This window comes from Delphinus delphis, chromosome 13, assembly GCF_949987515.2.
Source record: "Delphinus delphis chromosome 13, mDelDel1.2, whole genome shotgun sequence".
In the NCBI taxonomy this organism is placed as follows: Eukaryota; Metazoa; Chordata; class Mammalia; order Artiodactyla; family Delphinidae; genus Delphinus; species Delphinus delphis.
In genome coordinates, this window is record NC_082695.1 from 28,439,525 (window position 1) to 28,466,667 (window position 27,143).

The 27,143-nt window shown below is 49.1% G+C and overlaps 1 protein-coding gene across 2 annotated transcripts in view; it reads right to left on the minus strand.

Annotated features, from left to right (window-relative positions):
- The window catches only part of GNAL (G protein subunit alpha L), a 90,558-nt gene extending 63,942 nt beyond the window's left edge, over window positions 1-26,616 (minus strand). Inside the window, exons 1-5 of one of the 2 annotated variants that reach the window (XM_060028644.1) lie at window positions 26,144-26,241; window positions 7,410-7,648; window positions 7,106-7,178; window positions 6,382-6,436; window positions 5,993-6,112 (exon numbers count right to left, since the gene is read on the minus strand). In XM_060028644.1, coding sequence (XP_059884627.1) covers window positions 5,993-6,112; window positions 6,382-6,436; window positions 7,106-7,178; window positions 7,410-7,551 — 390 coding nt within the window. In that variant the 5' untranslated portion in view covers window positions 7,552-7,648; window positions 26,144-26,241. Of the gene's footprint in view, window positions 1-5,992; window positions 6,113-6,381; window positions 6,437-7,105; window positions 7,179-7,409; window positions 7,649-26,143 lie in introns of both variants that reach the window. The other variant, XM_060028643.1, reaches the window with a different exon arrangement.
- Window positions 26,617-27,143: the final 527 nt, after the last annotated feature.

Sequence of the window (27,143 nt, forward strand, 5' to 3'; positions counted from 1 at the left end):
CCAGGCTCCACACTCTATTTACTTCTCTTTATGGGATTTAGAAATAATTGAAAGGTCAACAGCTTTCCCTCTTAAATATTTATTGTGGATGAAATTTATTAGTGCGCTAAAATGAGAGTGTGGAAGTTTTGAAAAGAACAGGGTGTCTACACAGTCTCAAAGGATATTCCCCAAACGTACTCATGAGTTACAAGAGGGGGAGGTAACTTTACAGAGGAGAAAGAGGCAGACCCCACCTTCACTAAGTGACCAGAGTTAATGTCCCCAACCACTGGGAAGGCCACCAGACCCTGCATTGGATTATTGACCAGGGTTACCAACAGAATTATTATTATTACTATAATTTCACTATAATTATTGGGACAACTGGTGAAATCTGCATAGGCATTGTATTAATGCTAAATCCCCTAATTTTGATAATTGTGCTTTGGTTATACAAGCGGAGGGGCTTGTTTGTAGGAAATACACACTGAAGTATTTATGGGGAGCACGATGGCTGCAACCAGCTATCAAATGGCTCGTAAAGGTGTGTTTTAGTATAGACAGGGCCAGAGAGCAAATGTGGCCAGAGGTTACCTCTTGATGAACCTGGGTGCGGGGTATGGGAGTTCTTTGTCCTACTTTTGCATTTTGGGGGTAAGTTGAAAATTGCTTCAAAAAAAGTTATTATTTATTAGGAATATCCCTTATGATAATATTTCAAAGAAGAAGATGGAATTTTAAAAAAGTATCTTCTGTGAAGCCCTAGTGCGACTAATTATCTAACTGGGATATTTTACTAAAAGGACAGCCCTTCCTTTCCCCAGCACAAGGAACGTGCAGGACGGATCTAAGCGCTAACTGTCTGAGCCACCCTCCGCCTGGCAGCGTTTGGACAGAAGCCATGGGAGTCCTGGAGGCAGGTCTCTGATGGAGAAAGCGCCCCCTCCCAATTCAGACCAGCCCCTGAGCACATTCCAGGGGCACAGACAGAGGGCGGCCCCTGGATGAGGTTTTTTTTTTTTTTTTTTAATAACTAGAGAACATACCCTAGGACATTTTAAATATTTTATTTACGAAAATTCAAAACGGGTAAGTGTCCTGAAAAGACACCGGCTCTGGAAATGGGACATTTTGGTGTGAGCTCCCTGTGGGTGGGGACCGGCTCAGCCCCCATCACCAGGCAGCACAAGGCAGAGGCGTGTGGGGGAGTGCTCGGTTGGAAGAACAGCCAGAAGCTTGTTGGAACTTGTGGCAAAACTGGGTGGGACCTGGAACCCCAGGGGCAAGGTGGAAGGTCTGACCGAGATCTGAGATCTCGCAAATACGGGTGCGTCCAGGGGCCTCAGAGAACCTGTGGCCGGTGAGGCCACCTGGAGGGCAGGACAGAGGCAGGCAGAGAAGGTGGCAAAGCAGGAGGACCAGGGCCGGTTTAGGAGAATCTGACTGAAACTAAGGTGCAGGGAGAGGAAGAGGGCAGGGTGGGACTTTGCAAACTATAAGGTATTGGCTATTCTGGTCGACTCTTTGGTCATACTTGTTGAGAAGATTAGACTCCTGGATGTGTTAATATCGATGCGCTAGTCCGGGTAGCTTGTACTTCTGACAAGGAAGCAGGGTACCTGAGTGCTTCCTTAGACAGTAAGTCCTCTTTCCTCTTTGTTTGCTGTGGCCTCACAGCGCTACCCTGGCATATTGGAATTTTCTGTTTATGATCTGTCTCTCACTATATGGCAAGACCTTCTGATTCATCGCTATTCTGTGCTCCTAACACTTAGCAAAGTGCCTGGCACATACAGTGTCTCAGTGTTTGGGGGCTGCTGGTGACGGAGACCAGGCAGGGGTTACCTGGGCGGGCTCTCACCTGGGCTTCTGTAATCTGAGAGGCAAGGATCGCCCCTTGGGGACAGCTGAGACACCCCCAGGCAGGCTGGGAGGCGTTGGGGACACTGCTCAGATCCAGCCACGGGTCTGATCTGGGCCCAGGTGGTCTGGCTCTGGCGCCACCTGCCACCCCACCCCCCTGTGGTTTCCGACGGTGCCTGGTGGGGTCCAGGGCAGATGCTGGGGGTCCCTGTGGGGCTGCGGCCTGGGCGCTCCTACCTGACTTGTACGGTGGGCTTCCAAGGCTTTTTGGGGTGGGGGAGCGAGAGGGTTCAGTTGCTTAAAATATCACAAGGAAAACCACTAGCCTGGATGGTGTGAATCAGGATTCTGCATATACTCCCCAAAGGAGGGGCAGCTGGGAGCCACCGGCGCTGGCACCTGGTAGGGCTCCCAGCCCATCGCCCTCCGCAGCGCTGCCCCAGGAAGCCCAGCTCCCACCCTGTTGTCCGCCGAGCGGGAGGCCTCTTGCTCCAGGTCACAACTTGCTCTGAAGTGGAGCCAAGGCCCACGGTGGGCGGGCAGGCTCCCGGGGAAGGCCAGGTCCACTCTGGCGAGCTGGCCTGCACCCCAAGCAAATGTTTGCTGGGAAGAGTAACGCCTGCTCTCCGGGTGTGTGACCACATGCGATTCTGATAAACGTTCACTTAGGAAATGGGTGGTGATAACAGAGTACTGACTGACCTGACCGCTTTCACATTTCTCACTAAGCCTCACTTATCCACTGACCCTTATAAATGCCAACAAAACACACTTTTAAGGGAGCTAATAACCACATTTTGGGAAGAAAATACCAAACGAACAAGTGAATACTCCAATTTAATCCGTCAGTGATTTTGTCCAGTATTGTGCGAAGAGTTTTGGGAAGTGCGGGGGCAACCACAATATTTTCCCACTTTGTAAATGATCAGGTGATGTGCGTTCTCTCAGGACCACCACCTGAGCCTGTGTATTTCCTACTGCTTCCCGTGTCGATGGGCTGGGTGCACAGACGGGGTGCCGTCCCAGGAAGGGGTCCCGGGTGGAGCCCTGTCCAGAGCGGAGGTGATCTGGCGTGCTCATGAGCAAAACGCTGTGAACAGGCAACGGCCAGTGAGCCATCCCAGGCCACCCAGGCTGCCCCGGTGTCTGCCATCCGGACTGTCACAGGAGTCACCTCTTCCTCCCCAGAGCTCGTCTCCGCCAAAGGCCAGAGCAACCTTGATAAAACACTCAGGTCACGAAAATCCCCTCTGAGAGGGCTCCAGAGCCCTTCCAGGTCGGGACAGACCAGGCCTAAGAGGCCAGTGAGATCTGTGGCCCTGATGCTGGCCCTGACTTCCCCCGGCACCATCCCCTAGGCAGGCCACCCGCCAGCCTCACTCTTCTTTCTATAATCCAACTGAAATTCAAGTAGGAGGCAATGTAAAGAGTAAACCCGAGTGTGACATTCTTAGAGGAAATTCTTAGGATTCTACTAAGATACTGTAGATTTTTCATTATAAAGAATAATCTCACGTAGAATCTCAAATTCTTAATAATAAAGAAGAATCTTAAACATTCTTCTAAGTTTTCCTTCTAAAATTAAATAACTCTGAAATTAGCTTTTAATGATAGGACATATTTGGTTCAAAAATTGTTCTAGATCTACAGGAAAATAAACAAGATCCTCAAGGAATTGGATTGCGACACAGACTTTCTCAAGGATTTAATCCAAAATAAGTACTAGACTTAGTAAATTCGTGTTATGTTTACTACTGAAATACTTGAGTTAGCTCTACTTTTATGACTTTTACAATACACATTTTCTTTAAACAAAAGTTAATTGTCTTCAAATGTACCAAGTGTTATTAGTATATAAGTCAGAGATTTGTCTTAATGTCACTCTTAAGGGGATCATCAAAACATAAATTCAAGAACTATTTAATCTAATGATATAAGTGATGAATATTTCAGAGTACTATAGAATAAGTGTTACTGAAAACTGTGTGCATATTAAAACACAATTTTCAGGAAGAAAGTTATATATTAGATATTAATTTCCTCATTTATATAAGTGTAGGCTCAGTTATAAACATAATCTCACTTGACATGGACAGAGACACATATGACAACAGAATGCAGGTTTAAAAACTACCAAAAAAAGTATTACCTCTGAAAAAGTATTATAATTGCATTTGCATCTGCTGGTTCCCAATTCTCTTTTATTTTATTAATAGTTAATTACGATTTCCAATAATCATTTTTTTTTTTTTTTTTTTTTTGCGGTACGCGGGCTTCTCACTATTGTGGCCTCTCACGCGCAGGCTCAGCGGCCATGGCTCACAGGCCCAGCCGCTCCGCGGCATGTGGGATCTTCCCAGACCGGGGCACGAACCCGTGTCCCCTGCATCAGCAGGCGGACTCTCATCCACTGCGCCACCAGGGAAGCCCCCGATAATCATTTTTAAGTTGCCTCAACATATCTATACGAAAATACATGCCTTCAATGCAAATGGTTTCTTCAGTTTTATTTTTTTAATTAAAAATCATGCTATACCTCAAAAACACATTTGCAAATTAGGCGCTTTGGATTCCTTAGTAACCCAGGTGGGAGTTACTGGATTTCAGATAGAATCTGGGAGCTCTTGTCACATGTGAGTTTGTCATAAACAGAAGAAAGAAGATGTGACAGATCGATACATCTCGATGCTAATTTCTCTTTATATGCTAAGAATAACTTTTCCCTTCATCAGAACCACATAGGAAATGTTTTATTATGACTTTTAGGCAAGCATGCAGGACAAAATTTAAAACTCAAATACATGTCTATAAATGTGTAAATCTGAAGTTGAATAAGAACAACCTGATTTCAGCTAGGACCTTGCAGTCTTGGGTGACTTTTCCAATACGTAAATCATCACAGTGAGCTGGGAGGACCCAGAGCTTCAGTTGGCTGAAGCAAGGCTTTGGCCCCCCATCGTCTCCTTGAGCCCCCTCCACACCACTCAGTTAAAGACACAGTTAACTAAAAAACACTGTGCCTGGCACGCCAGCTGGCATGGCCCCCTTTTCTAGGTAGTTCACCACCGCTACCTCTGTTTTTTTAGAAATTCTAGGCTATATTTTTTAGAAATTCCCACTGGCTATATGGGAATGCTTATCAGAAACAAAAATCACATGAGAGGATGCAAAAAAAAGCTTTAAAATGTAATTCTTATCCGCCATCTGGATACAGAGCCTACAGGGCAGGTGTGTTCTACTGAAGGGGAGGGGAGGGGGCACATGGGCCCATCTGTCTTACACACTGGGTCCTGCATCAGCTTCCCTCAGAAAAGAGGATTCTGAGAATGAAAGATGTCTCAAGACCACCATGCCAGGCAGTGGAGACTTTGAAATACTGTTTTGGAGGGGTACACATGCACACACACACATGCTCTCTGGGCACAATTGTTAACAAAAATGATTTTCTGAGAAATTGAAAAACTATTTTCTCCTTCAAGACATGTTTAATCAAATTACCAAATAAAAATATTTTAAAGAAACGTACGTCCACCAAACAAGAGAAGACTAATATTCATAACACCCTTTCGCATAAGCAACATTGCCATCCAAGCGATTAGAAAAGCAGCCCTAAATCCTGCAGATCTGAAGTAAATCACATTTTCCCAGGATACAGTCAACATTCAGAAGTAATCCATGTATGACCTACAGCTGGCATGCGCCTCTCATTTGAGCTGAAAGATGCATGTCTTTTAAGAGTGAACTGAATTCTGTTCTATTACTCCCAAGGATGCAGTCACACACCATAAAGCCTTTCTCTCTGCTTGTGTAATTTCTACTTTTTTGTTATCTGGGAAACGGCTTAATTGTTGATTTAGGAATACACAGAGGAAAAAGTACTACCAGTATTTCTTAGAGGTATGCTGTCTCCCTGATCATCACCCCCACCGACATACTCATAAAAGCATTTCTTACAATCTTATTGTCTTTAATATTTTTAACATGTTAATATTTGGGTATGGAGGGAAGCACTTCTCCTAAGCAGAGAGCTAGATTTTGAAGAAAGTCAAAGATGAAATAATATTAACGTTGGTTCTCAGTAAGCCACCTCGTTAAAAAACTGTTCCACCGTGTACCATTTAAAATATTTCAGTAAGGATTTACTTACCTGGGAATATTCAAAGTCAGTGATGGGGGCTATGCTCTTGATATAGTCTGATCGAAACTGGTTTTCTGGGTTGGCCAGTGGAACTGGGGGAATTATAGTACTCATCGCCGAAACAATCGTCTGAAGTGGAGTGAAGGAAAAAGATACATGGATAAATAAACCATTTAGGCTCCATGTGTGGTAATCTAGCGCATAATTTCTGTCTACGCAGTTTGAGGGAGCAGAGGGTGCAACCTTACTACTGAACAAATATTAAAAGAAATTCCTGGGATTTCCCTGGCAGTCCAGTGGCTTCCACTGCAGGGCGCACGGGTTCAATCCCTGGTCGGGGAGCTAAGATCCTGCATGCTGCACGGCAAGGCCGAAAAAAAAAAAAAAAAATTCCTTACCACAATAGCATCCTTAACGTTTTTCCGGATGTCCAGAATTTTCTGTTTCTTCTCCCTGTATGAAAACAGAATGGTTATTAATTAACTTTACACATTGCCCCAAATCAGTTGAGTGGGATTTTAAATTCCCAGCTGCAGGGGGTCTACAATGGTACTACCTGAGGTCAACATTAGCCCCAGGACAACAGTGCAAAGTTTTTTATGTGGAAAAGGAAAACATCCACCTTTACTGGTTTGGACTCTAAACAAACGTGCACACACCACAATCTCTAGCTCTAGACAACAACACAGGTTTTACGTAACATGGCAAAATCATCATGACTATTGCATATAAACACTACAGGGCTACACCTGTAAATATGTTTTATTTGAATCTATCCATATGTTGATTGAAATAGATGCAGACAAATGATATAGAGAGAAGTATACATAGACACATTGGTTAAGTGTGCTCAGCGCAATATCAATAATGCAGATCAATACCTCAAGAGTATTTAATAAATCATATATTGTTATTTTATTTTGATGTAGACACTGCCAGAAGAAAGATTTGCCTAAATATGCCAAATTCAACAACTTACTTCTATATCCGCCCCCCCTCCCCCAAAAGGTCGACTCAAAGATCAAATTAACTGTTTAGAGAAAACACTTTGGGGAGGCCGGGAAAGCAGTGACAAAATGTGCATGCAGTTGGGAAGCAAACCCGAAATCGGTCATTTCTTACTCGGGATTAAATCCATTGACGTGCAGGATCCTCATTTGTTTGACGATAGTGCTTTTCCCAGACTCACCAGCCCCTACAAACAAACAGAGAGAATGCTGTGATCTGTGGCCGAGGACCGTAGCCATCTCTCACGCCTACCGAGACTGAACTAGTGTCCTGCCCCCACGCGGGCGTTTCCAGGTGCGCTCTTGCTATCTGCGGGGGCGCGGGCCCTGCCCGCCCGGCCCTCTCCGCGCTCCAGGCCGTGCGCCCCGGGCCATGCGCTCCGCTCGGGCCGTGCGCCGCCGCGCACCCCCCGCCTTACCCAGTAGCAGCAGGCGGTGAGTCGCTTTGTAAGCCAGGCGCTCCTTCTGCAACTGCTTCTCGATCTTTTTGTTGGCCTCACGTCTTTCCTTTTCATCGACGCCCTGGTCTTCTGGCGTCTTGCTGTTGCCCAAACACCCCATGCCTGACCGCTTGCGTGGACGTCAGGCGCAGTTAGGAATTGCACAAAAGTAGAGAGTTGTAGGTGTGTGTGGATCCTGCGGCGGCCCCTCTTCCTCGCTGCTGAAAGAGATGCTCAGGTCTCTCGGTGTTTTCCGATCGGAACAGGCGTTTCTTCTCCCTCCCCCTCCCCGCCGCGAACTCTCGACTAAGAGGACACAAGGAAGACGCGCGGAGCCAACTACTTTTTAAAGACACTTGTTTAGAATTATCTGCTGGATAAACAGCAGTGAGCGGAGACGGGGCCAAGGGCGGCAGGACCGCCGGAGCCAGCTGGGTGGCGCTGGCCCTCCCCTCGCCCCGCGCCCGATGCGCTGCCCGGGGGTACCCCGAGCAGGCACGCTCGGCCCGGTGCCCGGGCCCCGCCGGTGGCGGCCGAACGCGGCGCGGAGGGACGGAGCGCACCGGGTCCCCGCCAATAACTGCGAACACCCGCTGGCCACCCGCGCCCCATCCCGGGTCCGAGCCCCTAGGGCCTCTCCGCGGCGGGGTGGGGAGCCGCCTCGGGGGTGGCCAGGCCGCGGGTCCCGGGGTCTGGAGGGGTGGCGGCCGCCCTCCAAGGGCCCCCGCGGAGGCTCACCCGCTTGCGGTCCGGACGCGGCGCGCGGCTCCCTCGCAGCCCGAGCGGCACTAGGTCTGGGCGTGCGCTCCCGGATCCCGCGCCGCCTCCGGCTCCCAGCGCGCGGGGCCTCGCGCATGATCATGCATATTCTATCAGGGGGAGGGTCCGTGCCGGGCTCGGGCACCCCGCCTTCCCCCGTTACCGTTCTAGACGGTTCCAGCGCACCCACGCCGCCTCCCGCAGCCTCCTGTGTGCCTCCCGCCCCCGGCTCTCTGCGCGCTCTGAGCAGCTTTGCTACTTTTCTGGAAGACGCCGTGGCCCCGAGCCTGGCACCGCTGCCAGAACCAGTGAGGGCGGCTGCTGGTTTCCACCTGTTGAGCGGGTGCCCGTCGCTCCCCATCCGCGCTGCTGGACGCGGGGGGCGCAGAGCCGTGACCGCGGAGGTCGCCTCCCGGTACGTCGCTGGTACCAGTTTCGGGTCTCCAGGCCAGGGGCCCTGACGCCGCCGTCAAGTCCCCACTCCCCTCCGGCTCCACCGTATTCCCTCACGGTCATCGCGCCTGGCCTCCTGCACGGACCGTGGTCTCCGCCGCCCCTGCCCCTGCCCCTGCGCCCTGGGCCCCGCGGGCCTCACCCGCCTCCCCGCTCTCTTCTCCTCCCTTCTCTACGGATTGTTCCGTCGGGCGGACAAACACGTTCCGTCCCATTTGACGGCCCATCCTACAGCCTCAGGCCGTGCGTCAGCCCCGCCGTGTCCTTCTGCCCACAGACCGGCTCCGAGTTAAAACCAGGATCTGACTCCCTTTGCCATTCCCCACCTCCCATTCACGCCTCAGGTCCCGGCACCTAGCTTCGGCCCACCTGCTTCACTGAAATACTCTCACGGGGTCATCAGTGGACCCCCGGGGTCAAACTTCATCCAGGAACTGTGGTCTTTACCATCTCTGACCCTCCTGGAGTCTCTCCGGTCCTTCGGCTTCCCCGACGTGGCCTTTGGATTTCCCGCCCACTCTCTACCTGGAGGGGAGGCTCAGACCCAGCACAGCCCTTGTCCCCTTAATGCCCTGCCCTCGGGGGCTGACTGCCTCCCCCATCCTCTGCACACGCGGCTCTGACGACGGCCACACAAGACCTCCAGCCCAGCCCACCCTCCTGACCACCAGTGCGGCAAGCACACCTCCACCACCGTGCCTCCAGGATCTCCTCCCCGTGCCCACCCACACCTCCAGCGCGCTCCTCTCTCTCTCTGTGAATAAGGCCCCTGATTTTCCCAACCAGAACATGGCAGTCATTCCTGACTCCTTTTCCTTCTTGCAAACCCAGTTACCGTATTCCTTTGGCTCCGTTTCCTAAACATCGTTCCTGTTCTTTCTACCCCATCTGCTGTTGCCATGGTCACTGTCCAGGCTGGATGTCACAAGTGGCCTCCTGCTCACACATTCCGGCCCACCTGCACAGTGCTGCCACAGTGACAATGCAAATCTCATCACATCACTGTCCCCACCACTGCCAAGCCCCCAGCCACGGTCCATCAAGACTGGGTCCGTGTAAACTCCTCAGCTTCAGCTCTCATGTCCCCCCTTCCTGGCGCTGCCCCAGCCCCCCTTTGACCCCTTGCACATGGACACCCGAGTGCCTGGCTTGGGTGCATGCGCTGCTTCACTCTCTGCGAGACGTGTGGCCCCTTCTTCACTTGACCAACTCTTAGTCACCCTTCCTGCCTCACCACTGCTTCCACAGTCAGGGCCAGGCCCCCTTCTCTGTCCTCCAGTATCTCACAGCACCTACACTGTAATGGTTTGTTTGCTGCTCTTTCAAATGTCCACTGGACTCGAGACCCAGTGAGGGCCGGGGCGGAGCCTGCACTTCACACCTGCTGGGCTGTGCCCAGTTCAGTGCCTGGCCCAGGGAGATGCCCCTTGAGTCTTTGTTTGATGGATGAACAAATTCACGAAGGCCAAAGATAACTCCCGCTCCAAGTGTGGGTTCTCATGAAAGGAATTTGACGACCAGATTTTAAATTCATAAAATACTTGTCCAGTTTAGTACTGTATCCAAATAAGAATACTCTTTAAAAAACAAAAGCAGTAGTGTCTCTTCTTGACACAGCAGAAGCAAACACGCAGTGCCATGCCATATTCTGAGCTGGATAAGAGTTTTAGCTTGTGGAGGGACACTGTTTAGCACTGTTGTGAGGCCTCACTCCTTGTGTTAACACAAGCATTCACCTACGGCAACATCCACGTGGCCTGTTCGGTGGCTGACGGGGCAGTCGGAGGCGAGAACAGGTGTACAAAAATAGAGTGCGGTGGGATGTTTTAAAAGATTTGTCTCTTTTTTTAATGCCAAGGTTTCTATAAATTGTTAGCTGGAAGAAAAGGGGACAAAACAAATCCCACCAAACTTATAAAGGGAGAAAAAAGTTAGAACCTGGAACCCTGAAAACATAGCAAAAGGTTTTCACTTGTTCTTATCTAGGAATTAGGGTTAAAATAACTCGTTTCTACGACTTATCCAGTGATTACTGGCCCTGGGCTAAATCCTTTCCATGGAGCAATTTATTTAGCATTTGCAATAACCCTAAAAGGAACTACTGTGACCGTTATTTTACAGAATGTTAGAGGGTGCATAAGAGGTGTGTCTGTGATCTAAACCCTTGCAGCCTGGCTGCAGCGTCTGCACTGTAAGTGCACAGAACACTGCTAACCACTCCAAAACATAAAAGCTACGTGCCTACAAAGCGATGCAACCTTTCTGATGAGAAATGCCAAGCCCATCTTTACATAGTCTATTATCAGGTAGGAGCTCAAGACACTTAAAAAAAAAAAAAACCCCAGTCACCTGGCCTTTTCCTAGTCTGGTCTGGGAAACCGATCTTCATTTGAGTTTTGAACCCTGGGATCAGAATCCAGAATCCCTGCTGGCTCACCTGGAGCGCGGGAGCGGCGCTGTTGGGGAGCAGCCTGGAGCTGGCAGTGCCGGCATCTGTCGCTAGGCAACGGCAGCGCAGCATCAGCACCACTCGCACAGCGCACACCCACCTGCGGAGGCGAAGGGCCGCCGGCAGCGCGCTGCCAGCAGAGGGGGCGGCCGGGCGGGGGGCGCCCTGGGCAGCAAGAAGGGTTGGGAAGGCACAAAGTTTGGGGCGAAAGGGCAAACGTAAAACAAAGTGGTGTTTTCCTGCTCTTGTTGATGTTTAAGACAAGGTGTCTCAGAAGTCTTAGTGCATTTGACTAAGTGCATGTGAATTATTTGAATTTCTTTTGTACTTAGTTTTGTGAATTTTGAATAACAATTTTGAAATCTGTTTTTGTTTGAGCCCCTCCGATTGAAGTTGGCAAATGTCGAAAAGATCACAGCTGTTCTCTGGTTAGCTGGACCCAAGTCCTCGTTGATAACAATGAGAACAAAATTTGTCTCCCGTTATAAGGAGGACCTCCGCAGAAATTTAATTAACAAAATGAAAAATTCAAAGGAACTGTTTCACATCACTACAGGCCTGGATCCAGGAGATGCTGAGCCAGTTTGAAAAGTGACTAGAATGCTGTCTGGCATGAGATAGCGGACATATTGAATTTAATTTTTAAAAATCAATGTTTTAAAACGTTAATAACTGGTCTAGCATTTTATACTGTAAAGGTTAAAACTGCACTCTAAGGCATTTGGAGCAGGTACTTTGAAAGATTTTAAAGAAGAGGAACAAAGCAGAGTGGGAGAGCCGAACCCTCACTCAATGCAGTGACCAGGCCGAAGAAACGAAAAGCTGCGCCCAGTTTTGTAAACAAACTTGGTGGAGCTGGAGCCGAGGCGGTGGAGTGGCCTGTGTGCACACGGCCCTCGTGCTGCTTCCTGTCATTTAACACCTTGCAGTTCGTTGTTTTCTCTCTTTCCTTTCTTAGTGTCTCGGTGGAAATGGTCTGTGTGGATTATTTTCATTCTCAGCAGCATTCTCACCCCACGACCTAATCACAACACACTTTAAAAATCTTGTGAGTTTTTTTTTACATTTTTAAATAGAAAAGTAGGGAAACGTTTTCAACATTCCCTTTCTGTACATAGCACTCTGCAATCAAATATTTTAGAATTTACTGAATTAATTCCTTTTTTCCCTACTCCTACAGCAAAGTAGTATTAAGGAGCTTTCAGAAGTACCATCCAAAAAGGGTAGGGATGCAGTCTTTTTAACTGATGGCTTAAAAAACCCAAACAGCGAATGAGTAGGAAAGGTAGGTTAGCTGTCTTTGACTTCACCCTGTGTCCAAAAACCCAGGACTGAAATATCCTCATTGGAAGATGCAACTCAGTGCCGAAGACAGGGGTTTAGTTTTGGTGTGAAAACGCGAGGTGGTCACTGAATACATTAGAAAGTAGGATGGTGGTTACCAGGGAGTGGTGGACGGGGAGGGGGAGCCAATGTTTGATGGGGGTTGGAGTTTTAGTTTGGGAAGATGAAAAATTCTGGAGATGATGGAGGTGATGGTTACACAACGAGAATGTACTTAACCGCCACTGAGCTGTGTGCTTAAAAATGGTTAAGACGGTCAATTATACGTTATGTATATTTAACCACAAAAAGACAAGAAAAAAATTTACATTTAGGGTCTTCATCATGACCGTGGTTGAAGACAGAAATCCTTCTCGCCCGTGATTTCCCGCTATTCGTTTTGAGGCTTCCGATTACAGCCACGTGACTTCAATTCCTCCTTTACAAACATCTACTGCAGTTATAGTTCTGACCAGCAGGTGGCGATGCACACCCTGGAGTCAGAAGGAGGCTCCAGGGGAGCCTGTAAAGCGGTGAGTTTCCATCATTCACTCACCATAGAGCATTTTTTGAATCCTACACACACGTAGCCTTGAGATTACAAGGACGAACTCGACCTTGTCCCTGATCGCAAGCAGTTTAATCGGCTAGGAGAGAGGGGCAGACGTGCAATCAAGTCCTCGGGATTCTGTAGAGATTACAGTGGGAGCACATAGGGGTGTGTAGTCAATTATACAAGTGAAGAAAAATGTCACTTCCTTCCTTAGAGCGATGTGTGTTAACCTTTGTAAGTCACCCTTCGTCTTATTTTTAAAAAGACACTGAAAGGTGCTCTGTTTCTAGTGGCTCATCTGATCAGATCATCGCAACAGCTACAAGATTATCCACACTTTGCAGAGAAGGCTGCTGGTCCGAAGGTTCCACAGGGGCCTGATGGGGGTGGAGCTCTGCCTGATCCCAAAGGCTGAGCCCTTTCCAGAAGGAACTTTGACTGGTGGGAAAAAAATCACACCGTTCTCTCTTCCAAAACGAGAAATCAAACAAGCCCACCTCCTTGCTAACACAGGCAGATTAATCTGCATATAATGACTGATGAATTAATTAACTCTTCACTCAGTTGCCTTAGCAACTGGTTTCTTTTAGAATTTGGCTCACAGAGTGTAAAGCAACAGTTTCCCTTGTAATAGAACGTCAACCTGTATATGAAATTAAACAGAACATGAACTTGCTCCATCATAGGTGGGAACTACGGGCCTTTCCCAGGAAGGTTGCACGGGCTCTTTCTGAAGCTCGCGGGCTGTGAACAAGGGAGACAAAGCCTAGGAATCGTCTGTATTTCCCGTTCGTGGTTTATTTGCTCATTAAGTAGGAACGGTTTGATGAATTTAGACGACAGATAAATTCAAGACTGAGGTTCAAAAGGGAGACTCTGAGTGCAAATCCCAAACCCTTAGGTGCGTGAATGACAGGACGGGGCAGGTGGACAGATGCATTGAGGTGGTTACTGAGAACCAGGATTTTCAGAGAGGAAGAGGAAGGACAAACACGGAATGGCGAAACGCAAGGCACGCCCATGGGATGGACTGGAATTGTAGCGACCGGAATGAGCTCGTGATGTCTAGAGTATGTACGTATGTGTCTGTGATTATGTGCACATACGTGTGTGTGTACACTGTACACCTGTGCATGTGCCACATGCATCTATTTCCTCATTCTGTCTGCTGAAAAGACCCAGGCATTAGACACGCCAGTGGCGGTGAGCGCACCTAGTGCCCAGGCCTTGGTCTTCAGTATCACACAACCCAGAGGAGCCAGGCCTCCTCAGAGAAACGGCAGATTCCGGGGTGGGGGCAGGGGAGCCACAGATAAATCTGGAACATTGTTATGCCAGAAAGTAGGAAAGTGCTTTCAAATGCTGGGGGCACCTCCCGAGAACACAAGACCAGACAGAAGGGGCTCCTATTTGGCCAAATCTGGGATGATTTCAGCACCAAGGTATTTAAGTACAGGAGTGACTTCTAAGCCACTGAACAATATAGAAATACCATGTGTCCATGCCAACAACAAAGAGATAAATAAAGGGGGGGGGGGAGAAGGGAACATAACATCAGTCATGGAGAAGTGAGAACCCCTCTCACTCATTTCTTGGTTCCTTTCCTTCCTACCTGCTGGCGAGCTGGATTTTGTTTGTGTGGAGTTTATCATCAGTCTCTCCGAGTATTTATGCAGTGCTGATGGCATGGCCGGTGTTGCCCCAAGGAGTCACGACTCACGCTCTCCGGCTGTGGGTTCTGTTAGGGATGCTTCTTTATCCCCAGGATGGCCGGAAGTCAAAGTTGTCAGCAGGGCAGGGATGGGGCAAGTTTTACGTGGAGAATTGATTACAGGCCGGACAAAACTAGAACCGGTGGTCGTCAGGAGGTGGGGTGCCCTCCTTGGGACAGAGATGGCGGGAACAGTCATGCAGAATGGACAGGTGCATGACCTGTCCGGGGATGTACAGCATCACACAGGCACACAGAACAATTATTCCCAGGAGAGAAAAGGGACCACACAAAGGAGGCGCCGCTTTAACCGCCACTGGGGGATGCTGCCGCGTGCAGGTGTGTGCAGGTGTGCGCAGGTAAGGGCCCTGTCGGTGGGGTCCCCCCCTCCAGGGCCCGCTGTGCCACTGGCAGGGCATCCTTCGCTTTCAACTCTCGCCCAGCACCACCACTCACACCTGGGAGCTCAGTACAAGCCGGTTTCCCCGCTACCCGCCCGGCGGCCAGTGCGGACCGCGGTCCGGGAGCAGCTGCTGCCCATCCATCGGACTTCCCGCGCCGCAGCGCCACCTGGCGACCGCCACAGGAACGACCGGCCGCGCGCACCTGCCTCGTCTCGAGAGGCCTTGGGTCCCCACAGCCCGGTCCCAATTTCGCTTCCTTCCCGGCTTCTTTTCTCCTTTTCTGTTTGCAGTATCTCACGTGTCAGTTAGTCAAAACTCACAACGCGCCTATTTCAAAATACACAACCTCCCCTACCCATCCCTTCCCTCCCTCCCCTCTTCCTAAGGCCGCTGTTTTCCACCCCCACCATGTCCCTGTATTTCTGTGTTACTGCTGTTAAATTATCCTGCTCATCATAAACTATCGGGTTCTGTTGATTTCACATTCACGTTGATAAAACAGGGTTTCAAAGTATATTGACATCTTAGAAAATTCCACATACCCACCCTCCATAAATATGTAAATGTTGGTAAGGTCCATATCTAGAAACTTGGAATTAGACCATGGATAGTGCAAGGCAATTGTACACGGCAATTAAAATTATAAAAATAGAGGCAAAACTTGACATTATTCGCTATTGAACAGATATTCTGCAGGTTAGGGTATAAGGTGCAGAGTTACACGTGGTTAAGAACAAAAGGCTCCAGCAGACAGAATATTTAAGAAACCACTGCAACGCAACAACAGAAAGACAAATAACCCAATTACAAAAGGAACAAAGTATTTGAACAGACATTTCTCAAAGGAATATGTACAAATGGCCAATCGGCGCACCCAAAGATGTGCAACATTAGTCATCAGAGAAATGCCAAGCCAGAGCACAGTGTATACCATTCCACGCCCACTAAGATGGCTGTAATAAAAAAAAGATGGACAATAACAGGTGTTGATGAGAACGTGGAAAAATTGGAACCCTCACATGTTGCCAGTGAAAATGTAAAGTGATTCAGCTGCTTTGGAAAACAGTCTGGTAGTTCATCAAAAAGTTAAACAGAGAGTTACCATATGACCAAGCCATTCCACTCCCAGATATGCACCCAAGAGAAATGAGAACATATGGTCAGACAATAACCTGTACACGAACATTCACGGCAGCATTAGTCATAATAGCTAAAAAGTGGAAACACACATTTTAGCTATTATATCTACCAACTGAAAGAACAGATAATAAGTAACAGGTGGCAGATCCATACGGTGGACTTTATTTGGCCATAAAAAGGAATGACGTGCTGGTCCATGTTATATGGGTGAAAACATCCTGTTAAGTGAAAGACACCAGACACAGAAGACTACATATTGTGTGACTTTTTACACAAAACGTCCAGAACAGACAATTCCATAAAGAGATAAAGTGGATCAGTGGTGGTCAGGGGTGGCAGGGGGAGGGGTGAGTGCTAAGCGGCAGGGGGCTTCTTTTTGGAAAGATGAAAATGTTCTGGAATGAGGTAATGGTGATGGTTCCACAACCTTGTGAATACGCTAAAGATCTGCTGAGTTGTACAGTTTTTAAAAGGGTGAATTTCATGGTATGTGAATTATATTTCAATTAAGAAAAGAACAGATGGCAATCTTTCTGGGTTGGAATTAAAATGCACGGCAGGATTTCCGCGTTCTCATTTCTGTTTTGTCAACGATAGTTTCCCATTTATTTTATGCCAGGTTCTGCCAGGTGGCATGGAGGTTTAATAGATAAACCAAAGTGGACATGACTCCCATAGGATACAGTCTGATCATGGATTCCAGGTAAACTTATGAATGTCCATAGCAGAAGGAAAGGTATTCTAAGGGAGTTACATATAAAATGAGCAGACACTTCCAACAGAGGGGATCAGGAAAGGCTTGGAAGAGGAGGTAACACCCGAGATGACCTTTGAAAATGGGGGAGGGGATTCCAGGGGCAGAGGACCAAGGGAAGCCAAGGAGCCAGCGAGCAGGTGGCATAGATGCTTTGGTGTGGTGGGTCCACCTGTGTGTAGAAGGGAGTGAGCCACGAGAAACGGGGGAAGGGGGACAAAGGGTACAAACTCCCAGTTGTAAAATAAATACGTCCTGGGGATGGAGTGTACAGCACGGTGACTACAGTTAACAATACTGTATCGTGTACTTGAAGGTTGCTAAGAAAGTAGATCTTAAAAGTCCTCATCACACACAATTTTTTGGGTGACTATGTGTCGTGACAGATGTTAACTAGATTTATTGTGATCATTTCACAATATAGACAAATACTGAAACATTTCATTGTACTGAAACTAATATAATGTTTTCTGTCAACAGTATCTCGATTAAGAAATACTAAAACAAAGTAACCTCCTAAAAAAAAAGAAAGAGAAGTTTGCCATTTGACCCTGTGGTCTTGGTCTAGAGCCTCGGTCAACCCTACAGTCCCCACCTGCTGGGGTGCAGCGGGGGTGGGAACGAGGGGACAGGGCGCCTGCCGGGCCAGCGCTTACACTTGCTTGTCACCATCTGACCTAAGCCTGACATTCGTGCCTTTACTGAAAGACATGCCTTCAGGCACGTGCAGGACACTGGAGACGCAGCAGGAAACGCGAAGGATGAGGTCTCTGGCCCCAAGAGCTCACTGGCGTCAACGCTAAGCAAACACGTGAATGAAAATGTAATTCAAAATGGGTTAAGTTCTGTGAAGGAAAGAGCTGCCCAGGGAAAGAAAAAATGGGCATCAAATAAGGCTTCTCAACAGAGAAACAACAAAGGCAAGATGTGAAGCTAAGATGCGTTCATGCAGGTGCAAGAAAGGGGACCCGTTCTCCAGGCAGAGGGAGCAGTGGGGGGGGGCAGAAATGGCAGGGACAGAGGGACAGAGACAGATGGTGTAACGTGCCCTGAAGGGGCGGTGCTCGGTGATATTTCACACACACAGATACACACACACGTACACACAGAGACCCACAGACACGCACACACATAGACATGCACACACACACAGTCACACACACACACAAACATGCACAAACTACACACAGACACACACACAGAGACGCACACACAGACACATGCACACACAGAGACATGCACACTCAGACACACCCACAGACACACAGACACACACACAGACACACAGAGACATACACACACATGCACGCGCAATGGCAGACACGTGGTCGGGTCCTGAAGGGCCTCAGAACAGCCTGACATTAGGTGGGGAATCTCGTTCTCTCTCCCGTCTCAGGAGAAAACGCTCCATCTCTCCGCATTAGAGGACGTGAACCCTCCAGCCGACAAACGTCACATCCTGGGTGTCATTTCCAGGATTTTAGAAATATGGCTTAGATATTGTATTTGCTGCCAAACACCAAACTATCAGCACAAAGACCAAAGAGCAAATCAGAACTGATGCCTGATATCTCTTCCCGACTAGTGGTTCTGACATTTCTTGTTGAGATTTCATCTGCTCCCTGGTCCACCCCTACCAGTGTTTAAACCTCAGGACTTTAAGTGATGCCTTATGGTTTCTCCCAAGAGAGGAGAAAGCCCTGTCCCTTACCCGTGGGCTCCCAAGGAAACAACTTGCCTTCGAAATGCCTAAGAGTCTTTAGCTTGCAATAGTGCTTGGGATTATACATCATAAAATGCACTGTGTAAGACAGGAATCCAGGAATATTTTCATTTTCTTACAATGATATAGCAAAAACCTATGCTTCTGTCCATTTCATCACTGTAAGGAAACAGAAGAAATTATGAAGAAATCAATGTCTTTTTTCAAAGATTAATGGTGAAATTAAGTTTAGAAATAATTTTAGAAAATATTAAATGCATTTATCTTAAAATGCACCTTTGAGGTTTGGGACAAGAACAGATACCAGTTGGAAACAATGTTAAGCTCTCACTTGAGCTGTCCACCCAGAACTGTTACCAGAGCCTCTTTCCTCTGGGCTCCTGAGACTTTGTGAAGTTGGAGCTGCTGGTGAACACACAGAACCAAGACCCGGGACAGACAGAGCCTGGCTGACGCCTCCTCTGCCTCTAACTTAGGCTGTTTGAGCTGGAATTCTATCACAGTAGAGTCTGGATGATAACAAGTGACTATGATTTCCCTACACAGTTGGCCCAGTGAATGGCTTCCTATCAGCCTTCTGCCTTTGCGTTTCAGCTTTACAACTTCAGTTTGGGGTCCTGTTTTAGAGAGAAGATAGGGGAGAACAGAACAGAAAAGTAGCAAGGCAGCAGGGGACCCGGTAACAAAACAGTTTATAATTTAATGATTTCCAGTGGATGTTCCCGTGACGCCTGGCATCACCCGGGAGCTCAGTAAAATGGCTAGAGAAGCAGTTAATCTGACCACAACCCCCCTTTCACTCTGACCACATGGCAGAGAGATTAGCTACACCACCCTTGCCCTCACTCACATACCACGGTCCCATTTCAGCATCTGGTGTTTAATCTTTGGGATCATTAGAACACAGATCCTACAAATGGTAAGTAAGGATCTTTGTATTAAACATATTAAATTTAGGTATGGTGTAGCACAGCGGTCCCCAACCCTTTTGGGACCAGGGACCGGTTTCATAAAAGACAATTTTTCCGCGGATGGTGTGTGGTGGGGTATGGTTCAGGCTATAGTGAGAGCGATGGGAGCGGCAGATGAAGCTTCGCTTGCTAGCCCACCACTCACCTCCTGCTGGGCAGCTCGGTTTGTAACAGGCTGGGACGGGTATGGGTCCACAGGCCTGGGGTTGGCGACCCCTGGTGTAGCAAGCCATAATTTATTATCTCATTCTATAATTAGAATTGTCCCTCTTTTGAGTTTTGATCTATCCTTTTAAAAAATCCTTTTAAAAACAGCAAACATTTATTAAGCCTCTACTATATGCTAGGCACTATTTTTAAGGGCTTTATCCTAAAAAAAAGTAAAATTTAAATGCATTGAAATGCATAGATCTTAAGCATACAGTTTGATAAGTTCTCACATGTTTACACCTGTGTAATCACTGTCCCACTCAAGATACAGAACATTTCCATGACCCCAGAAAGGTGCTTCACGACCTTTTCCAGAAATCTGACCCCTGAAACTACTGTTCTGATTTCTATCACCATCGACTGGCTTGACCTCTTCTAGAATTCAGTATAAACAGAATCATAAGTAGATACTCTTTTGCACGTATACATAACACTCAAAAATCTCATCCATGTTGCTATGTTATCGATCAGTACTTTTTTTTATTGTTGAGTATTTCATTGTATGAATATACACAGTATGCTTATTCATTCTCTGGTTAGTGACACTTTGAGTTGTTCCCAGTTTTCCGCTATCTTGAATAAAGCAGATAGAAGCATTTTGTATAACTTCTTATAATAAATGCATATTTTCATTTTTCTGCTGTAAATTCCTAGGAGTGGTATTGCTGGGTCATAGGATGTATGTTTAACTTCATAGAAAACTACCCAGTAATTCTGGGAAGTGACTGTACAATTGTCCTTGTGCCACCAACAGAGAGTGAGGCTTTGGCATCTAGATCAGGGCTCAGCAAACTTTGGTTTGCAGCCTGTTTTTGCATAGTCTGTGAGCTAAGACTCCATAAGTGGTTGGGAAAAAAAAATCAAAGGAATAGTATTTCATGATTTAAAAATTACATGAAATTCAGATGTAAGCATTTATAAACACAGTCTTATTGGAGCACAGCCCCACTCGTGTGCTTATGTGTGGTCTACGGCTGCCTGCATGGCGCAGCAGAGCTGACTAGGTCCCATGGCCTACCCCTCATAAAGAGAGTCTGCTGACCCTGTTTTATATCCTGGTCAGCACTGGAACTGTGGGTCTGTAGGCCACCCTGGTAGGAAGGCCACCCTGGTAGGAGTGAACTGCTGTCTGTGGTTTTAATCTGCATTTCCTTGATGACCAATCATGCTGGCAGTGTACTGGTTTTTCACGTATCTTCTTTTGTGTACTGTCAGCTCCAAGTCATTTCCCCCCCCCTTTTTTTTTGGCCGCATCTTGTAGATTGTGGTATCTTATTTCCCTGACCAGGGATCGAACCCGGGCCCCTGGCAGTGAGCGCTCGGAGTCCTAACCACTGGACCACTGGGGAATTCCCTGTTTTAATCGGCATCTTTTTATGTCAGTCTGTAGGATTCCTTTCTTTGTTCTGGAAACAAGTGCTCTGCAGGTGCATGCTCTGGGGATGTTTTCTCCCAGTATGGGTGGGGCCCCGCTGGGCCAAGAAATCCTACGAGGTGATTTATGATCCCATTTCACAGATGAGGAAAGCAAGTAACTAGATTTTTTGTTTTTTTTCTGAAGAGGAATATGAATACTTTCCTTTCCCGGCTGAGCTGGAATGTTTTTGTCTAAACCCTGGTTATTATGCTCCGGGCCTTCCCTGCCCATCCAAGCTCATTATTGTGCCCAAGCCCAAATGGGAGCAGTTTCTTCTAAGAAAACACCACCCGTCAGAGGGGGAAGTGGGTCTGAGTATTAAATAAACATCCTCCACTAGGGCGCAGGGAAGTGCATCAGACCAGCTGCGTCTCTGCCCGCCTTTCAGGCCAGACAGCACCGATCTATAGCTGGTGTGGATAGCTGGTGTGCAGGAGGCTGTTACGTTAAATTAAGAAATGATTCTAAAGTAAAGTACCAGGTACTTTAGAGCTTTTGAGAGAGAGAATTACATAACCATCCTTCCTGGCCCAGGAGGGAAGGACGGACAGAAAACGGCCATCTCCCCCTGGGTTTTGCTGCTTCTTTCCAGCGCATGGAATTTCCTTATACATGAAAAGCTCTAATAGCCAAATGAGAGGGCCCAACCTCACCTTCCAGAGGGACACCATGAAGGCTGATGGGGCGTTGTGACTAGACTGTGGATGCAGCTGGCGTGGGGCAGGTGCCGGGTTTCGATGGTGGAAAATATGCTGGGCGTTTTGCTGTGCATTTGCTCCAAGTGCAACCTTAATACACCGTTTTCCGACAAACCCCTCAAAATGGAAAAAAAGAATCCCTGGTCCCCTTTAAAAACAAATCTATTCTATGAGTGTACTTTGATCTTTCGGTGACCTCCATGTGGCCTCCCTTCCTCCAGGCCCTGCTCCATCCGCCAGCAGACTCGGCGTGATGGCGCTGGAGCCCTTGTCTCTGCACTAGGCCACAGGGATGCCTCTCTGCTGACCCTCCTGGGCAGGAGCTGAACTCACAGGTGGGTGGCCCGAAACACGGCCCAACATCCTTCTGAACACAGGCCATCCCCACATCAAATGACGATTAACTCCAACTTACACCCTCGTGGGCTGTGCTTCCTTCTAAGGAGAGGTGTGGGTTCAGGGTCCGTCCAGACTGGCCTTGGAGGTCCACGGCCCCACCTGCTCGTTCTCACTGCACCATCCCTTGGGCCACATCTGCTTCCTGAGTCTTGCTCCACTGATTTGAAACGGGGAGCTTTGTGTCTGCAGGATGCCGGTGACAGTTTATACAATAGAGTGATATAGAAGCTGTGGCTGCATCTTCTCCCCGGGCTGTAAGGACGTGTTGTGCATCTGAGTTTGGAAAAGCCAAGGCACAGCCAGAGCATCTGGAATTTCTCCTGACTTTAAAAGCCATGGGACTACAGGAGGCTGGGGCAGGACAAGGCAGCAAACTGAAAGGGAGGCGTCCTGGGGGTCCATGCAGCTCAAGTCCACAGCACGACTCAAGAAAAGAGACATTTATCTGAAAAAAAGTGATCAAAACCTCCCAGTGGAGAACATTCTGTTTTTCTGTGACTGTACCAAGTACTTCCTCTTAGAGACACGGACAGAGGTCAAGCCAGCGTTCTGGTTTCTACCAACAGCCAAGTACAAGAGAAAGGCAGCAAGTGTCCCACAGAGACTGCTTCCATCTCGAGAGATGTATTCCTGGCAGAGAAAGACCAAACACACAGGAAAACAACAGGAAATAATAGAAGGAAACAAAAAACATGAATCTTAACCACAGTTGGCCATTTTCAACTTGCATAATTATCTGGAAAAAATGATAATATCAAATGAATACTTTTCCAATCAGAATGTAGTGAACAAGAATTTACGTCATAGTCAACAAAAGAGGCGGAAGAACAATCAATGGCATCTACTGTCATGACTGTGTCATGACCCTATGAGCTCAGCTGCAGAAAGATTCACTTGAAGGATGGGGAACCTGGCTTCGCTTGCTGTGTGTTCAGACAGATTACATATTTTGATCCCACACCCAGTCTCATCAACTGCGTTTTGCTGGTGTTGACCTGGGGTGGCTGTCCCTACAGCCCAGTGCTCGGCCTGTGGAAATGTCCCTTTAGCTTGGGAGAGATCCGACTGAGGTGAGACTTGGTGGCCTGTGGGCCACAGCAGGCACACAGATTGTGTTTTATTAATTTGAGCCAATGGTTAAAAATAAGGAGCTTTCAGATGAAAATGAGCATTTCCCTCTTATTCTGGAAATTCAAGACCTGGCAACACTGGGCCTGAATTCTCACAAGGCGACAGTGAGATGAAGCTAGGATGCACTGTCTCTGTTAGACCGACACCTGGTCTGGACTAAATGTCACCTTGACAGGACAGTTTGTGCTGCACTCTTGCTGCCACTGGTGGGAAGATCCACGACATTTTCCCCCCAAAGTGTGAGTCACCTGACTATGCATCACGTCATATATGATACTGACACACAAGGCTGAGGCAGTGTCTTTAAAGGGACAGTCTCTCAACATGTTATAAGAAACTGCTCACTGTTCAAGTCTTTACATCTCACCTCCCAGGACCCTTTCACAGAATCGTTAACTTTAAAATTTTTTCTATATATTGAGCATCTTCTGCTCAATATATTGAGCATCCTCTGCTTCACATATCCTTTTAGACACTTCTGTCCGGCTGCACAATCACATTAAAACAACGTTACATTGCCAGAACTGTAGACCTTATTTGTTTTTCTCTTATTTTTTGAGACCACAATTCTCTCCTTTTTGAGTTATTTTAATTTGGTGCATTAAAAGAAATTTGACTGGAGTAATTTCTGATTTCTTTCCAGAAGAATATGTGGTTGGGGATGTACTTTGAGCAATTGTATGTCTGGAAATCTATTTTCCTCTCACAGTCACACACACACACACACACACACACACACACACACACACGCACACACACAGAGTGGTTTAACGAGGTACCAGGTTCTAGGATCACCATTCTGTATTTTCAGACCCCTGGAAACATTGTTCTGCCCTGTTCCAGAAGTTAGCACTGTAGATAACTCTGCTTCTGATGTGTCCTCTTCCCTTTTCAGATAACCTGATCACTTCTATATTTTTTGTTCTTTGTTACTTCAAAAAAGGTCCCTTTATGTTAGAATTCAGATATTTCACCGGATACAGCAGCTAGGTTTGTGCTGTTTTAGTCATTTATTCTTGCAATGGTGAGCCCTTTCAAAACCGAAGACTTAGTTGTTCCCGAGATCTTAAAGAAAAGTCTCACTCATTTATAAGCAGGGATCTTCCTCCATCGTGGGCCGGGTTCTTTCTTTGTGCCCAGGAGGGAACAGAACTCAACAATTATTCTTCCTTATAGGTCACAAAATTGGGGTCAGAAGCCCACGTCTTGCTTTTTATTCCCCCCTAAACTTTATTTTTTTTAATTTATTTTTAAATATATTTATTTATTTATGGCTGTGTTGGGTCTTCGTTTCTGTGCTAGGGCTTTCTCTAGTTGTGGCAAGCGGGGGCCACTCTTCATCGCGGTGCGCGGGCCTCTCACTATCGCTGCCTCTCTTTTTTTTTTTTTTTTTTTTTTTTGCGGTACGCGGACCTCTCACTGTTGTGGCCATTCCCGCTGCGGAGCACAGGCTCATGGACGCGCAGGCTCAGCGGCCATGGCCCACGGGCCCAGCTGCTCCGCGGCATATGGGATCTTCCCGGACCGGGGCACGAACCTGTGTTCCCTGCATCGGCAGGCTGACTCTCAACCACTGCGCCACCAGGGAAGCCCTCGCTGCCTCTCTTGTTCTCGCGCGCAGGCTCACGGGCGCGCAGGCTCACGGGCGCGCAGGCTCACGGGCGCGCAGGCTCACGGGCGCGCAGGCTCACGGGCGCGCAGGCTCACGGGCGCGCAGGCTCACGGGCGCGCAGGCTCACGGGCGCGCAGGCTCACGGGCGCGCAGGCTCACGGGCGCGCAGGCTCACGGGCCCAGTTGCTCCGCGGCATGTGGGATCTTCCCGGACCAGGGTTCGAACCCGTGTCCCCTGCATTGGCAGCCAGATTCTCAACCACCGCGCCACCAGGGAAGCCCTCCCCCTAAACTTTAAAAGCCACAAGTAGCATGAGGAACCCAGGCTTTGCGAGCACAGAGAATGTCTCCGAGTTGTTCACAGGAAAGACTGTCCTACTCGCTGAGAAATGCCAGCAAACGACGCGGTCTGTACCTTCAAGCACCGGTGGTGGTGTGCCCATTTTCTTGTGTGCAGGTGGCACAGCGAATGTTTCTGAAGGAGGAGCAAACATTACGACGGCACCAGGCTCGAACCTACTCAGTGAGACAGAAGGCCCGTACCCTGGGCTGTGGAAGTTATTTCTCCAAAGGGGACAAGCCACACCCACCAATGTAAAGGCCTCGTGCACTTGCTTTCACTCGCGCCCTCAGAACAAAGGCCGCCGCTGAGGAGGTGAGATGCACGAGGCCCCTCCGCGGCTGCACGCCCTGGGGATGAACCGAGTGAGGACGAAATTCCCGGGCAGGCTCCTTAACCGGTAACAAGTGAGCCACGGGCCCGGATAACACGGTGTGGAAAAGAGCAGAGTCACCAAGCAGCGCGTTCGCGGCCCAGTCACTCAAGTGGACGCTGTCGGGTAAGAACCACTCTAGACCCGAGACAGAACCCGCGGGGCCCGCGGACGCCCTGAGCCCAGTTCCCAGCCCAGCGTGCGCCAGGCTCCGCGCCCCGCCCCACGCCCCCCGCGCCTCCCGTCCCGCGCGCCCCGCCCCGCGCCCGGTTCCCCGCGCCCCCCGTACCCACCGAGCAGCAGCAGCCGGTGAGTCCGCCGCAGGTCGCGCTTCTGCTCGCGGAGCCGGCGGTCGATGCTCCTGCTGACCCGCCTGGCCTCGCGTTCCTCCGCGCGCTGCTGGTCCGCGCGCCGCCGCCTCTCTTTCTGCGCCGGGGTCCGCGCCGCGCCTGCCCCCGCCGGGGTCCGGAGCGGGGTCGGGACCGGGGTCAGGTTCTGGTCCGGGATATGGTCTGGGCTGGACCGCGCCCCCTCCAAGGGCGGCTCCGGGTCCCCGAAGAGCAGCGGCCGGAGGCTATGGCACAGCCCCATGTGGGCGCGGGGCGCGGGGCTCACGCCGGGGCCCCAGCCGAGGGACTGGAGGGGGCTGCACGCGGACCCGGCGCGGCGCTACAGCCTGCAGGCTGGGGGGCACGGATGAGGCAGGTCCCCTGCCCCTCGCTGCCCCCGAGGGCCATTCCGCGTTTTCCACTGGTGTAGGGGGCGGCGACCGCCTCGGCAATAGATCACCTGACAACGCGGACTTCGGGCTGGACGGGCAGCCCCAAGCCCCGCCCGGCCCCCTTACCGTAAATACCGCCGCCTGGCCACTCCCCCCCCCCGTTACCGTAAGTACCGCCCCTCGTCTCAGTTCCCATTACCGTAAAGACTGCTGCCCGAGCCCGGTGCGCAGCTGCGGACAGTGCCGCTGAGGCCGTGGCGGTGCCGCCGCTGCCCGGAGCTGCCATTGCAGCTCTTAAAACACCTCCGTGGCTGTGATCTTGGACAGTGGTCAATAGGGACGGAGAGCCAGGTAAAGGGGTGGGATGCTAGCTTTGAGATCTTGAATTCCCGGAGCAGCTGCAGCGCTCTCTTCACCTTGAGGCGCTGTTTCCTGCTCATCTTACACACGTGCACACACTTCGGCACACTCTTGACCCCTACCTTAAACTATTACGCCTTCCATCTCGACAAAGTTTCCAAATCAGGAGGTCCAAGACATAATTTTCAACAATTTCTACACCTAGTAAAAAA